Here is a 16724-nt window from a genome sequence, read left to right as displayed (position 1 = left end):
ACTCTACCAGAATATATGATCTTAATGTGTCCTTAAATATAATTTTCAAGAATTTGTTCATCTGTGTCCATCAGGGAAACTAGGTCAATAGTTTGGTTTATTGGCTAGGTGTCAGTGTAATTTGCAGAACATTTGGTAGTTTTTTCCCCCTTATCAGAATGTGTATATAACATTACACTTGTTACCACATGATGGATATTGTCAGAGACTATTTATAATGTTCTTTGTTCTCTCAGCAGAAACTGTTTGTGTCAGGGTGAGGATCCAGAAACCTGTGGTGCCTCCTTTTCTTTTGGTTGTTCTTGGAGCATGTACTATAATGGATGTAAGTTTGCCAGAAGCAGGAACCCAAGGAAATTTAAGCTACGTGGAAATAAGCAAGAAAAGGTTGGTTTGTTTCCTAATCTATAACCTATTTTTTATACAGAATTAATGAGCATAATGACCTTTCATTCAAGAAGGAATTTCATCTCAGATGAACCTACATATTCTGGCTAAACCCTAAATACAAAGTATTATAAATTTATCATAAATATGTGTAGCAGCACAAATTACTCCTACATGTGGGTAGTCAGCTAGGGTTTCTATATACCATGACAAAAATCAACTTGGGTATAAAAAGGCTTATTTTGCCTTAAAGCTTGTAGTTCATACAGGGAGGTCAGAGCAGAAACTTGGAGACATAGAACTATTTCAGAGGCAACAAACAAAAATGGGTACTGATTTACTCTATTACTTGATTGGGCCATTTATAGTACCATGGATCACCAGGCCAGGGGTGGCACTGCCCACAGTGAGCTGGGTCCTCCAGTATCATCAATCAAGAATATGAACCACAGGCTTGCCTACAGGGTGGCATTTTTAAAATGGAAGTTGCCTTTTCTGGTATGACTCTAGGTTGTGTCAAGTTGACACAACTAGCCAGTGCATAGGCCTCTATAGAATACCAATGCCAAAGGTAAATTGAGTGGGCTAGCCTGGACTAAAGTATGAGGCTCTGTGTAAAGAAAAGTCTGTAATATGGGCAATAGACCCTTAATGTTTATGACATTCTGATTTCTCAATGTAATTTCACACTGATATGTATAACAATGAGGCTCCACTTAACATTCTATTTCATAGCGTATTTGACCAAAAATTTGCCTATACTTTCTTAGACCAAATAAGAAGTTGTCCTGCTTGAAAGGTCTATGATACTGGGAATTGCAAACAAGGGTACTGGCTGCTCTTCCAGAGGACCTGAGATCAATTCCCAGCACCCACATGGCAGCTCACAACTGTCTTGTAACTCCAGTCCCCAGAGATCTGACACTCACACAAGTAAACTTCCAATACATAAAAATAAATTACAAAAACATTGGATTTATATGCAATATATAAATACTATTTTTTAATGGAAGGAATACTTTATTGGAGACATTATGGCTCTGTTTAAAGTGGCTGTAATTTATTGCCCTGGGGAATCAGAAAGGGACATCAGAAAACTAAAGCATTAGGATTTGTGATATTCACTTTCAAGTTTGAATTACAAAAGTCATGCTTACACTTTCTAATATCTCAAGATTTAAATTAGTGTGGTGAATGTATTCAAGCAACTAAAACAGGTTAAGATTTTTAGGATACATAATCAGTTTGAATAAATGAGCATTAATTTCTCATTTAAAACCATCAAACTTTTTATCTGAATACAGATTCTTTGGAAGACAATACTTTGAAGATGGTAGGATTTAATTAAGAACATGTAAATGTTTACTGATAGACCAAAAACATCAATATATTTGGCACTTGTATATTAACATTTTCTCTAACTATAGAATCTAAAGGGTTAAAATCCACACATGTTATTAAATTTGTTATATTCATCTAAAGGGAAAATGTTATCTTTATCTGCAGTTATAATAAATACAGATAAGTGATACAAATAAGATTTTTCTTAAGCAGCTCTGGTGCACAGCCATCTCTACCTACCTACTAAAGTTTGCATCTCTTGATGTGTGTGTCATGCATTTGTGTGTCCATTCACACATGCTTGTGGTAGCCAGCATCTTCCTTTATCCCTTTTGAGAGTCTCTCACTAAGCTCAAGGCTGCTTTGACTAGAATGGATATCAGGGGAGCCCCAGCTTTTCTTATGCCTCTGCCACCCCAGCACTATTCTAGGTACTATCTTTTATTTATGTGAGTACTTGGGCTTAACCTCAGCTCATCATGCTTGCACATCCAGGTGCTCTAGAGCCCAGAAGAAGGCCTGTAATCACCTGGAACTGAGTTACTGTGGTTGTGAGCCAGCCAACATAAATGAGAAGAAACAAGTTTGGGTCCTCTAGAAGGGCAGCAATTGCTAACTATCTCCCCAGCCTCCCAAGATTATTCAACAGCAGCAATTTAAAATAAGTGTCAGTGGGAATATATAAACCAAGTACATGCCACTTTAGAAGCCCATCAGAAACTTTTCTTTGTGAGTATGGGTTAATAGGAATATAACAGTGTTTCCCTTTTTAAACAAACTGTTCAGTATTGAATGTGGCTAGTCCAGAGAATTTTATCCACATTTAAAATGTACAGTAACTTATGAAGTGCTTAGAAGTAGCCAAATTTAGTAGTTTGTCTTCTTTAGAATATTTGAATAGTGAGAAGATGTGTTGTGTGCCCATGAGCCAGCTGGCTTGTTCACCACTCCACCCACCCCCCCAGCATAGGTTTGTGTTTACAAATTGTCAGTCTGCATGCAAAGTAGAGACTGGGCCCATCATACCCAAATCCAAAGAGATAGCACCTGGTAGATATCTGATAGATATACCAGGTGTGCATACAAATTCATATTAGAAGTGGTCATTTTAGAAAGATTTAGCAGCTAACCATTGAGCTGATCATGGGGTTCCCAATGGAGGAGTGAGAAAGACTGAAGGAGCTGAAAGGGTTTGCAGCTTCATGGGGTGAGCAACAACACCAACTAACCAGAGTTCCCAGAATCTAAACCACCAGCCTGGGAAAACATAGGGAGGGACCCATGACTCCAGTAGGGAGGATGGCAGTGTCAGGAATAGGTGGGTAAGGAAGTCCTTGGTCCAGTGAAGGCTAGGCAGATGCCCCAGTGTTGGGGAAATCGTGGGTGGGGGCATATCTTCATATAAGCAGGAAGAGGGGAATACTGGGGGTTCCTGAGTGGAGGAAAATGGGGAAAGGGGATTATATCTTAAATGTAAATAAAATATCCAATAAAAAATAAAGATTTTTTTATAGTAAGAAAACCAGTATACTTGGGAATAATTCAGCTGACTGTCATATCTAAATGCACACACACATTTATATATATATCCATGTTTAATTTAGTTTGTTGAATCATTTTTTTGTACAGGAAGAAATGCTAGCTTTTATTTTTAATCAACTGGCTACAGATATTGCTCCAATATACAAGCAGCTTGCACCTGAAGCTTACAATAATCAGGTAAGTTTATCTTTTTATTGTTGGTGAGTCAAACTTTATTATTGGTGACCTGTCCAGTCCAAAACTTTGTTTTTCAAGACAGGTTTTCTCTGTGTAGTCCTAGCTGTCCTGGAACACAAGAAATCCACCTGCCTATGCCTCCCAAGTGCTGGGATTAAAGATGTGCGCCCCCACTGCCTGGTGAGATAGGGTTTCTTTAAGTAGCCTTATCTGTCCTGGATGGGCTGGCTTCCACCTCCCAAATTCTGGGGTTAAAGGTGTGCATAACCAGCTCCCAACCCCAAAATTATTTTTGAAGAAGTGACTTCGTGCATATGAGGGCCTCCCTGCATGCATGTGAATGGACTGCATGGTAAGGGCCTTGGGTCCCCTGGACCTATGATTATAGAAAACTGTAAGCCACGATGTGAGTTAGTGTCTCTGCAAGAGCCAAATGCTCTTAGTTTAGCAGTCTCTCCAGCCTCACTCTTTGTTTTCTTAATCGTTAAAACTACTTGAATTATTTCTATTGCTTTTAAAAATGCATACTTTTTCAGCCTTAAATTAACTCTTAATGATGCTTCATCTACTAATTTATATCCATGTGAAGATTTTATTTAGTATGTTTAAATCATGTAACCCTAATTATACAGGGCCATCTATACAGTGTGCCTTGCATTTATTACACATGGGTCCAGGTGTTGAGTTATTGTTAGACTTTGTCTCCATGAAGAAAGAAAACAGCAACAACAAAAACAAAAAAAAAAAAAAAAAACCCAAAAGCCGGTATTGCTGATTTTGTGAGATGAAGGCTATGAAGCTATGAGGTCAGTCTCAAGATTGACCCCACGATAATCACTCTGTGAACCTGAGCAAAAGCCTGTTTACAACCACAGGCATCAAGAGATCAGTGTGACTTCTATGTGTTTTGAAACAAAGTTAAAAAAAAAAAACCTGTCACATAATAAATGCTAGGATAGGGGTATGTACACAGAAAAAAGGGCGTTCCAGACTATCTGGTTCAAAACAATGTCTGATATCAATCTACAGGGACTCATTAATGACACTTTCAGTGTGTGTAAAAGGTGAGGGAGGACGGAGTGATTGGATTTTTATTTAAAAAGTAGATCCTGGATAGTAACTATAATCATCAGAAGAACCATCTACAGAGATTTATCTTCTCATGTATATTTGTTTTACTTGGGTTACTTCCTTGTACATAGAAGACTTTAAATGTGATATAATCCTCATTTGTCTGTGTGGTGGAGAGGAAACACCAGAGACTGGCAGAAACTTTAGGGGAGTAATGGGTATATATACCTGATTTGTTTATAGCAGTGGTTACATGGGTGTGAACATAGATCAAAGTAAGACTACCTTCCATAAATGCTATATATGTTCATGGGCAGGTTATATGCTACAATAACAATTGTGCAAGCACATATGTATTTCACTAACAAGTAGTTAAGAGGGGCATGAATTTGAAAAAGCAGGGAGGGTTATATGAAAGGGTTTGGAGGGAGGAAAGGGAATGGAGATGTGGGAGCTGGCAGTGTAAGTCAGTGATATAGATTGCTTCATTGTGGTGATCTCTGGCATTACACAACAGTTTTCTTCAGCAATAGTGTGCTCTATTTTTGCTCATCCCATTATGTTCTAGATATAAAGTGCAAAATAGTCTCATTCTAAAGTGCCTTCCCCTTGACACACACCTGTCTCTCAGGTTAAATTTGAACACCAAGCTCAAGACTGCCGTTTGGGTCTGAAGGAAGGCCGACCATTCTCAGGGGTCACTGCATGTTTCGACTTCTCTGCTCATGCCCACAAAGATCAGCAGAACATGTTAAATGGCTGCACGGTGGTAAGTGGCACCCCACAATCCTAGCAGCATCTGTCTGCCAGTGAGAAAAGCACGAGCTGTATGGTGCTTGGCACAGAATACATGTGCTTTCAGCAGGGATCACCAGGCCATTTGTTTTCATGGATGTTCCAGTGACCTTCCTGGGCACTACGAGCCCTCTCATAACCAAGCAGCACAATAGCAGAAGTGTTGACCACTCAAGAGTTTAGATGTTCTTAGTAATCTAAATTGTGTCTATACATTGTTGTTTCAAAGTACTTGCCAAGAAAATAAAAATTTCCAGGTCTGGGAGGGGCCTGAGTTCCATTCCCAGCATGCATAGCTTACAACTCCAGCTCTAGGGAACTTGACTTGTACGTTCCTGATTCTGCAGTCATGCTAACTCATACAATAAACACATCCACACGCATAATTAAAAATCTTTAAAAAGAAAAATCAAAAATCAGCAGAAAGTAGCTCAGCCAGGAACACACTTAGCTTCAAGCTGGAGAATTGAATAGGTTGCCCTATGTAAAACCCAGTACTGTAGCAGGCATCTTTAATCACCCAATATTGGTAAAGTGAACCAATGATCCACTTTAAAGTGGATCTCTGAGGCTTGCTATCCAGCTGTTGGGCAAGATCAGTGTCTTTCAGGTTGCCTGATATATACCCAGTCACCAAAAGGTAGAAAGTAATCAACACTGTGTCATTCATTTGTGACTTATGTACAATGACTCCAGGATGCCTACATATAGCACATGCCTACAGTAGCACAGTGGATTAATACAGCCTTCGTTCTAAACACAGGCTCTGAGGTATAATCGCTACCAGTCATAGTTTGAAGTTAGGTCCAGGAAAATAGCTACTCATGACCCTGGTCAGCCCTGTCTGAGGCTGTGGTAGAATCACAATAGCACAGCCATGTAGTCTTTTCTTCATTCTATAAGGCGATAGCAGTGGGCAATGGTCCTGCCTTTGGATGATCACAGGGGCTCCAAGGGCAGAAAGATACTCAGATGAGAATTGAGTGCTGTTGGATTCTTGTAGTAATTACAAAACATCTCTTACTGCTTCAGGTGGTCACCCTCAATAGAGAAGACAATCGAGAAGACATCGGAGGACAACCTGAGGATGAGCAGCTCCATGTACTGCCGTTGTACACCATCGCTACTGAGGATGAGTTTGGGAGTACAGAAGGTCAGGAGGAGAAGATACGGAAGGGGTCCATTCAGGTTCTGCACTCATTTCGGAGGAGAAGAGTCATAAGGTTAGCAGCAGACCCGGCTAAGAGTTGCCACGGCCGACAGAAGAAACCGAAGACCAAGAAAGCTAGAAAGGGTTCTTCTCTGGAGAATGGCTCGATTGAGAATGAGTCTTCCTCATGTACAAAGCAGATGGAAAATGCAAGCCATATGAAACAGATGACAGGTAACTGATGTTTGAGGACACTTGTGCTTGCTGGGTGACACCTTGGGACGTATTAGCAATCATGATCTGACTAATCTACCACAATCCTCCCTCAAATGGCTATGTTCATCATATACTGGAGTTGTCAGAGTTGCTGAACCATCCATCTCAGACTAGAGATTTATATGCCAAAAGTGAATCCTGCAGTAACATTTCACCAAGTTTAAGGAGGGAGCACTTGGACACAGTAGACCAGTAGGGGCATTGTGAGAAACTGAACATAAACCCTCTCAATGCAAGCACAGCACTGAATTGAGAAAACTTAAGACAAGTAGCTAAGCCTGGGTAATTAAAACAGTGCTATATTGAAATAAATTCAAACTAATTTGCAGGATAAAGGGAGAATTGAGTATTTTTTCATAGACAAGTTGGATCTGGTGTAAGTAATGTTCCACACTCATCAAAAGAACTTCTGCCTTAATCGTAATTATAGACATATACCATTACCCTTGCTGTATGTCTATAATTAGAGATACTGAAAAGAAATCCACTGTTTAGAAAGTATACTGGCTTGATCTGTAAGTTTTAGACTACTAATTTGCTTCCCAGTCATCTTTGCTGTGAGGTGAAAATCCCCTTTTTGCTGGTTTCTGTGATTAAGCTGTTCCACTGCAGGTTCCTTGAACAGTGTATAGCTTACAAGGGGAATATTTCTACAAGGAGCTCTACATACAATCATGTGCATTTCCTTCCTGGGAAATGTCCTCATGAAGTAGGACTGACCTTTTTAGATATAGATAAATGCCATTCTTGACAAGTCCTGCCATGTGCCAGGCAATTGAAGTAAAATAACACTCTTCCCTTCCTTCAGTAGGGATGGAGGGGGCACCTTTATAGTACTTTCTCTGCATTATCAAACTAGGTTAGCATTGAAGATGAAGCCATGAACTAAGCAGAGGTACATATGCAGACTGGGTAGAGGCATGTTGAATGGCTCTGGGGCAGGGGTGGGGGCAGGGCAACACGTTACCGACATACACCATTAATAGTTCATGTTTTTTCATGGAATTATGGTTGACAATGCTCAGAACCCTGGCTTTCCTTTGTCTTTGTTGGGGGGGGGGGTGCTTGTTTATGCTATTGTATAGTGTCTCTATTAGAGTTCTTAAAATGTATTTGTACCTGCTCTCTCCTAGCACAATTGCAGCTGCCATATGTCATCCCGAAGCCAGCGGCACTCCAGAGGCACCTTCAGCAAGGGCGGCCACAGCACATCTTGCCCAGTAACTCTCAGTCCATTGGCTCTCATTCTTCTGGGCCCACCAGTGTATACATGAGACAGCCTACTCCATTTAGTCCTTACCCCAGCTCCTCACATACGCCAGATATTTATGGAGATGCCAACCGTGTGAACTTTTACCCCACTTCATCTCATGCCACGGGTTCATATTTGAGTCCTTCAAATTCCATGAACCCCTACCCTGGGCTTCTCAATGAGAACAATGCAGCCCCTCAGTGCAATGGGAGTGTGTCGGCGGACAACGGTTCTCCTTTCTTAGGTTCCTATTCCCCCCAGTCTCAGTCCAGAGGTCTGCATAGATATCAAAACCAGGACCATCTCACCAATCTGAACTTACCACCCATTCACACACTTTACCAACAGAGGTTTGGAGACAGTCCCTCTAAGTACTTAAGTTATGGAAACCAAAATATGCAGAGAGATGCCTTCACTAACTGTACCCTAAAACCAAATGTACACCACCTGGCAACATTTTCTCCTTACTCCACCCCCAAGATGGATGGCCATTTCATGGGAGTTGCCTCCAGGTCACCATACAGCCACCCGAACACAGACTACAAAACCAGTGAGCATCATCTTCCGTCTCACCCGACCCACAGCTACCCTGAAGCAGCTTCAGGCTCAGCGAGCAGTTCCAGTCACGCCTTCCACAACAAGGAGAATGACATGGCCTCCCACACAGCTAACGTGCTTCCGGGGTTTAATCATGATAGAACTGGGGTGTCAGACCAGGATGTGGCTCCTGAGTACATTGAGGAGTGGTCAGATAGTGAGCACAACTTTCGGGATCCCCTCATTGGAGGTGTGGCTATAGCTCCAACTCATGGGTCAATTCTCATTGAGTGTGCAAGGTATGAGCTTCACGCCACAACCAAAATAAACTATCCTAATCGGAAAAACCCTGCCAGGATCTCACTTGTATTTTACCAGCATAAGAGTTTGAATCTGCCAAAACATAACTTTGGTTTCTGGGAAGCCAAAATGGCTGGAAAGGCCCAGAAAGAAGAGGAAGAGTGTGAAAAGTATGAATCAGACCACGTGTCTCAGAAAAAACAGCATGGTAAACAGGTAAAGCAAGAGCCCACGTGGCCACAGGAACCCAGTTACTTGAGCTTCATTAAGTCTCTTGCTGCGAACACAGGGTCTAAGACCACAGACTCCACCGTGACTACATCACCATATGCTTTCACTCAGGTTACAGGACCTTACAACACATTTGTATGATGCTGTTCATTATGTCAGACCACCAAGGACAACCTGCCAGTAGTATGTCTTTCATGGTATGGGCAGTAGGGACAGATTACAGCATCTGTGACAAATGCAGTGTGTCACAGCTCACCAGCAAAATAGTTTACCATTCTGCTTAATCTCTACCGACTTGTCTTGTAGTCATGGTGGCATTCAGGAAGAGTAAAGCATCCTATGCAAAGGGACATCTTTGTTTTCAAGACCACTGGTTCTCTTATTGGCTGAGGTCATGCATGTGACATGCCCCTCACCACTCTACATGTGACTGCCTCTAGTACCAAGTGTGTGCAGTCATGGGACACAGTACTGTAGCAGAGCAGTTGCAGGAATCATCTGGTGCTGATGTATGATGTACTGAAATACTGGAATTATGACTTTAACATGCAGTTTTTACTGTAATCTTAATAATAACTTATTTATCTATCAAAGTAGCTACAGAAAGCTTAAGTGAATAATGGCAAAACACTGAAATTGTTTGGGTGTTAACATTAAATGGTGCTACAAAAATGGTGTTTTTAATAGCTGAGAAAAATCAATGCCTTTTGTCATACAGCCAGTGTAGTCTAGGGCCCTTGAGGAACTAGGCTATCTTAGATTTATTTACATTTCTATCTTTTTGTTATTCGGCTTAGTTTTTAAAATGTGGACATTTTAAAGGCCTCTGGATTGTAGTTATCCACCGATGTCCTTGTAGGACTATAAATAATGTATACATACACACACTTAGTGTGTATTGAAATATTTGAAGTTGTGTCTTAGAGAAGCACTTTGCCTACCTAAGCTTTGGCAGCTTGAGCAATGCTAAGGTACTGAAATTTAAAAACAAATAAACAAGTTTACTTTCACTTACTTTTTTTTTTTTTTAAGGAAAGCTTTGAAAACATTTGCTTTGCTCTTAGCCGTGTGTTTATGCTGTAAGCATAGGCTGGTAAGCACTATCATTGACAGGCCTATTGCAATCCAAAGGGAACCTGAATGGATATGCTAGTCCACAAAACATGGATTCTGGTGCTCATCTTACATGGTAGGGCGAGCTCCTTGCTCCTATGTATACAGCTTAAGAACTGTTAACTGCAGGTGGTGATTAGCTTCATGCTACAGACAGAGCTTGTCCCAGGCTGTCCTACAGATCTGTATGCTCTTCAGGACAGCAGACTGCCTTTGTGTTATGTGCTTTGGTATCATTTCTTAGCTAAGTGTTATACATACCAGGAAGATTGAGTGGATAAGATGGCTAAGTTCATATGAGTCTACTGGCTACAAAACAACAAACAAAAACCGAAAAAAAAAATAGGCAGCTGGTTTGCTGTGGTGATTTTAAACATTAATTTGTATTAAAAGGTAAAAGAGTTGTATAGTAAATTAAATTGTAAAACAAAACCTTTTTAATGCAATGCTTTAGTATTTTAGTACTGTAAATATATATATATATATATATATATATATATATATATATATATATATATATATATGAGATTGAAGCAAAATTCACATCATGATGGTGCTACCCAGATTGCTCCACATAGATCTTAATGTGAGCTAAGAATCCATTCAAAGTTGGAGTGGTGTTCCTACTTAATACCTCAACACTAGCTTGGCAATGGGATACTGAGCTAAGAGTGGAAGCTTAGACCATTGTATACCACCATTTTTTTTTTAAATCTTTGTATTATTAAGACATACCATTATTAAATACTTGATTTCTTAGCAAGTATAACTTGAATCTCAAACTTTTTGTTCTAAAAATTCAGGGATATTTCAGCTCGTTCTCCTTATGCCAACATGTCGCCTGTTTATGTAAAGCTGTCGGTTAATATATGCTCTTTCAGGGATTTAACTCATTTTTTTATTCTGAATCCCTCCTATTTTGCTTGTACATGTCCTGATAACTAAACCTAATTTTATAAATTTGTCCAGCAAAGTAAAAAGTCTAAAATAGGAAGCACTGATCTGATAAAGGGAAAACAGATGTAAGAATCATCCCTGTGGCTCTTGGACAAATCACCAGTAATGGCTTCTGATCTAGTGATGAAGTCCCAGGAGCTGGTGGTGTTCTGTGCAATAGGACTCTTGTTACATTGTGGCCTAAGTACAGTGTTGCTCACTAGCTTTTCAAGTAGCTTTGTGTCAGTGGATACCTTTGTCATTTATTGGTCACATTTGTCACTAAAAACTAAGAATGTCTGCCTTGCACACAAAAACACAAGGTTAATGGTTTCCACACCATGATGTTCAGTCTACATCAGGTTCCTGCAGGTGTGTTTTGCAATTTTGAGCCAGCCATCCCTATAGAATATTTGCTTTATATGTCACCCACTGTCATTTGTCAAACTGCTGGCCAACGGGAGCAGTAAGTGTGGTTTGAGAGGATGGGTCATGTAGGAAGAGAGGCAGTGACATCCCACCTCTGTCCATCAGATCAAGTGGAAGGCAGATCTGTGATTTGCTTCTGTAGGAATAGCTTGACTACATAGCTATACTTGAAAGTGCTTCTGCTTGGTGTCAATATTACTTGAATGAATTTTTCATCTTCGAGTGACGCACAGTGATGTATAGTTCACTTTACAAGGTAGTGTGGTTAACTTGTTAGAAAATTTTTTTTTTTGCAGTTTGACACTAAGATAATGAACTTCTGTGTGCATTTTTTCTATGCTTTATTTTTTTAAATGTAGTTTCCTTCATGAGATGTTGGCTTTGTTTATACAATCTGAGGGTGGTTATAAATACTGTAAGTATTGTAATGTTATGGATGCAGTTTATTTTAAAGCTGTTTATTATATCATTCCTGATAAGGCCATGTGAGTGTTTTTAATAAAATTTATATTTATTTAATGCACTCAAATGTTCTGTTGCATTTTGTTTTATGAGTTTTATGAGTGAGGTAAAATGGAAAGGAGTAACTTTGTTGTTGATTTACAAGATACTTTTTACATAGTTCTTCAACATGGTAAACTAAATCTAAATCAATTCAGATCTACTCATCACCCCATCTCCTGCTTCCTTTCAGCCTACTTCCTGTGTACATAACCAGGAAGGGAAAGGTCACAGCTGCTGATCCTGGGCTGTCATTTTAGGTCTTAGTGTTGGAGGGTACCATAAGCCCTGTTTTGAATCTATAGTCTTAGCCTTTTCATGTTCCTCTTCCTGCCCCTCAGGCCTCCACGAGTTTTTACAGGAAAGATTGCCCTAGCAATGCCCTTTGGGGAGTTTGAAACAGAACTGTCCTCAGTTCCATATAAGTTCTCTGCATGCACATATTGCCAGTTTGCAACCCCACTGCTCTATTCAGAAATTCTCCCTAAATCCACTGGGCATAGTTTGGTTTGAGACAGGCTTTCACTGTATAGCCTTGGCTGTCCTGGTATTCTAGACCAGGCTGGCCTCAGATCAGCCTACTTCTGCCTCCTAAGTGCATCATGCATATAATAAAGGAGTTCCCTCTTCCATATTTCTTCTATTGGCCTAGTTCCAAGGTTAATTCCAGTGATGCAAAGCTTGGACCATGCACCTAGTAACTTTGAGCTCGGTGACAGATCTGTCTGGGACTGTTTCAAGCCAGCACTGCCACTAATGGCAGCCCATCACTGTTTTAGAAGCCGTGGCTTGAATCCTCAGGGCACATAGTTTTCATGATTCATCTTCCTGAACATCTACAAACTGTCTAACTTCTCAAGGTCAGTGAGCAGTCAGAGATCACAACCCCACAAAGCATTGCCTGTTAGCTCCCTCCCCACCGTCATCCCACCAACCTTCAGAGGTAGGGGATGTTGGCACACTACTAACAGGTAGAGGCAGGCCTACTGTTGAGCCTTGATTGGATAGACAGCTGCAAATGACATAAGACAGTGTTCACCCATGCTTCATTGGCCTCCTTGAACTGCCAAGAACAAACCCGCACACAGATGCCCTTATACTGTATAACTTGCTGCTTCCCTGGGCCAGGAGTTGCTTTAAAATACAACAGTTCGCACACTGGATAATTCTACTTTAGCTTTAACTCCTGCCTAAGAACCACAATGCATGAGAAATGGCTTGATTCAATAAGATGTCTACCACTCATGTCCCTGAGAACTTTAGTTGGTGGTGGTGGTGGCTTAAAAGCCATCTGGTGGTGAATCTTCTATCAAAAACGGCTTTGGGAGCATTTCTTTCTCTCCAGAATTAAGATGAGGACCAAGCCCGTTGATGAAACATTGGCTTCCTGACTTATACAACACATCTGGCTGGGGGTGCAGGGGTGTCATGTACTCCCTGCTTACACCCCTCACTTCTCCCTCCAGGAGAAAATGAATACAAAGGATACTTAGAAAAGAATTAACTACAATTTATATGAATCCAGTTAGGGCACAGTGCTTCTGAACAAAGGTCCTTTTTGAATACACTTGTGACCACCTGTTTACATCCCCCTTTTAGCAGGTAATTTCTCACAGGTTTCTCTGGTTGTCCGCACCAGGCTTGCATCCAAAGGAGCCACTTTTCCTGGCATATTCACATGATGAATGTTTTCCTCCGTTCTTCCTGCTACTTCAAGGATGCTTAATCTGCTCAATTTGACATTTTGCTCTCTAATCAAATTCTTAATTTGAGCTGAAATAAGGACTCTGCTTAGGTATTGGGGAAACTAATAGTGACAGACAAGCACCTTGCTGCTCCCCGCCCCATCCCCTGGATGAAAGTAAATTCACAGGATTGAGGATTCATAGGCAAGTTCCCAGATCCTTTCTTTGATTCATCTTATGGTAACCATTTGTTTAAGACTGTTTTTTTTTCTATGACATCATCCCCTAGTACTGAAGTTACAGATGTCTCTGAGTTGCCATGTGATGTTGGGAACAGAATCCCACTCTGAACAAACAGTAAATGCCTTCCACTGCTGAGACGGCTTTTCAGTCCCACAGAGGTCTCTTGATTGGAGCTTTATGAAGTCTAATGATGATGACAACACCTGGCTTTGGATTTAGCCTGATAGTGTCTGAACTTTGGAAGGTCAACACACTGCACCACCCATCATAGCTATGGTGAGCATCAGGTAGGAATATGAACATTTAAGTAAAACATTTGTAAGCCTTGGGAAGAGATTGGATCTGTCAGTATGTTCTTTGCCTCATGCTAGAAGATTCTTTCTAGTGACTGGCTCAGAGCTCAGCTAGTAGAAGCTACAGTGGACAAGATCCTAACTCCATGCTTAGGTATTATGCTTTGAGTGACAAGTGGCCTCCATGGGTTCTTGTGTTTGACTGTCTACTCATCAATGAATGGAACTACTTCAGAAGCATATGGAATCTTACACGTACAAAGAAGTTCAAGAGGACATCTTTGTATGATTCTGACCATGGCCCTACTTCCAGGAGGCCATTGCCAACAAAGTACAAAAAGAAATATTATGGCTCTGGTTACCACTTAGTCCTGTTTTGGATATACTTGTTGCAGAACTAGGAATGAGTGCCACAGAGGGGTGCTGACTGCTGCTATCCTGACACAGTGACTACCAGAACGACAAGCACTTCAGGCTGACCATGCTGTGCACCACACACATTGTTGTCCACACCATGCCTGCCTGCATTACAAGCGTTCCCTCTCTTATAAAGCACTCAGAGGTGATGGTCCTCTTCTATGCTCTCCCAGAAATAACACTGTGAAACCACCATTCATACACAGCCAAAGAGCATACAATGTCAACTGATAATGAAAGCCAATGCTGCCCAAGAAGGTGATCTTCTAAGGTACCTCTTCTGTGGAAAGTCTTAAAACTAAGAAGGCAACCAATAAAATTGGTAAAGATCTCTAATCTCCAAAATATAAGAAATTGCATATGGGCAAAAATAAGTATGTAAAATAAGCAAACATGGAGTCTTAAGTTTATAACTGTCAGCTGAGAAGTAGTGGTACATGCCTTTAATCCCAGTACTTGGGAGACAGAGGCAGTGCATGAATGAGTTTGAGGCCAGCTTGGTCGACAGAGAAAGTTCCAGGACATCCAGGGCCACACAGGGAAACCCTGTCTCAAGAAACAAACAAAAAAGAATTTTAGAAAGAGCCTACAAATGGAAATTCTTGCCACACAAACCTAACAACCTGAGTTTAATCTCTGCAATTTGTGCTAGAAGAAGAGAACTGGCTTCAAATGTAAGCCATAACACCTGTGTGGATATGTGTGCACACGCAGAGAAAAATAATGTTTTCTAAAAGAATTGTTACATAAAACATTTCAATAAGATCAAAAAGAATATAGATAAACTTGTGTAAGTTGGGAAGACAACAGAAAATATGAATGAGGAATTCAGCAAAACATGAACATTTCAGAAAGAAAAAAAATTGGGCAGAAACCATATAAACAAAGAGCTGAATCAGTCTAATAATAAAATTGAGGACTGAGGAGATGGTTCAGTGGGTAAGAGCACTTTCCATGCAAGTCTGGTAACCTGAGTTAAGATCCCCCTGAGCCCAGGTAAAAGACAGACCCAGTACCACAAGCATCTGAAGTCCTAGTACCCACTAGGGGACATAGGAAACAGAGATAGGAGAAGTTCCAGAATCTATCGGGCCAACCAGCCTGCGGTTCATAACTATGAACAAGAAAAATCCTGTATGAAAAACAGGTGGAAGGTGATCACCCTTACCAAAGGTTATCCTCTGGCCTCTACATGCAATAAGAGACAGAGAGAGAGAGAGAGAGAGAGAGAGAGAGAGAGAGAGAGAAACTTAAGTAATAATAGACTAGATCAACCAATCAGAATTTGAAGACAGGCTATATGAGATATCCTAACCAGACATATGAAAGAAAAAGAGAGGAAGGCGGATTTAATTCAAGATATTTGTGAAACCATAAATAAAAAATCTGCAAGTGTTTTTAATACCTAAAAGCAAGAAACATTTAGGAGTATGTAAAAACCTATTCAAATAAAACCCCAGGAATTTCCTAAGCTCAGAAAAGCCATAAACATATGTTCATTGGAGGTTTAGGGTCCTCCAAACAGAAATGGACAGAAAAGAATCTTATACACAAACAACTAAAGCACAAGCCAAAAAGGGGAAATAAAAATATACAAGGTAAAAGTGCTATCATATCGAATGCTTCTCACATTAGATTAACTGCAAATTTATCAGGGAATCCCTGTTATCCAGGTTGAAATGCTATGATACAGGCCAGGTCCTGAAAGGACCTTCAGCCATGATTACTATAACAAGGTAACTCTTGCGAACTGAGGAAGAAGCAATGACCTTAGAACTTGAGATAAAGGAGGGAACTCATGATGAGCAAAGAAGCCTGACAAAGATGTCGAAAGAGCCATCCATCCAGAAAGGAAAGACAGTTATCATGAATGTATATGAAGGTATAGATTCACGACAATTATTGAGACCATCATAAAACAAGTTTTAAATTCAAATGGAGGTAAAATTGGAGCCAGGTAAAATGGCAGACTGAAAGCTACATGGTCCAAGTGACTGTGGGAAGGACAATAGGAAAAGGAGAATTAAAAAAGCAAAGAAGAGCCGGTG

General features: G+C 40.5%; 1 protein-coding gene across 5 annotated transcripts in view; it reads left to right on the top strand.

The window, feature by feature from the left end:
• Tet2 (tet methylcytosine dioxygenase 2) overlaps positions 1-12060 on the top strand; it is a 71912-nt gene extending 59852 nt beyond the window's left edge. For 4 of the 5 annotated variants that reach the window (XM_076933268.1, XM_076933270.1, XM_034501079.2 and 1 more), the window contains 5 exons: positions 237-387; positions 3358-3447; positions 5150-5287; positions 6346-6697; positions 7873-12060. In XM_076933268.1, coding sequence (XP_076789383.1) covers positions 237-387; positions 3358-3447; positions 5150-5287; positions 6346-6697; positions 7873-9200 — 2059 coding nt within the window. In that variant the 3' untranslated portion in view covers positions 9201-12060. The remainder of the gene's footprint in view (positions 1-236; positions 388-3357; positions 3448-5149; positions 5288-6345; positions 6698-7872) is intronic. The other variant, XM_076933271.1, reaches the window with a different exon arrangement.
• Positions 12061-16724: the final 4664 nt, after the last annotated feature.

Source organism: Arvicanthis niloticus, chromosome 4 (assembly GCF_011762505.2).
Source record: "Arvicanthis niloticus isolate mArvNil1 chromosome 4, mArvNil1.pat.X, whole genome shotgun sequence".
Lineage (NCBI taxonomy): Eukaryota > Metazoa > Chordata > Mammalia > Rodentia > Muridae > Arvicanthis > Arvicanthis niloticus.
Note: the sequence above shows the minus strand (reverse complement) of the source record. Positions and strands in the feature narration are given on the sequence as shown.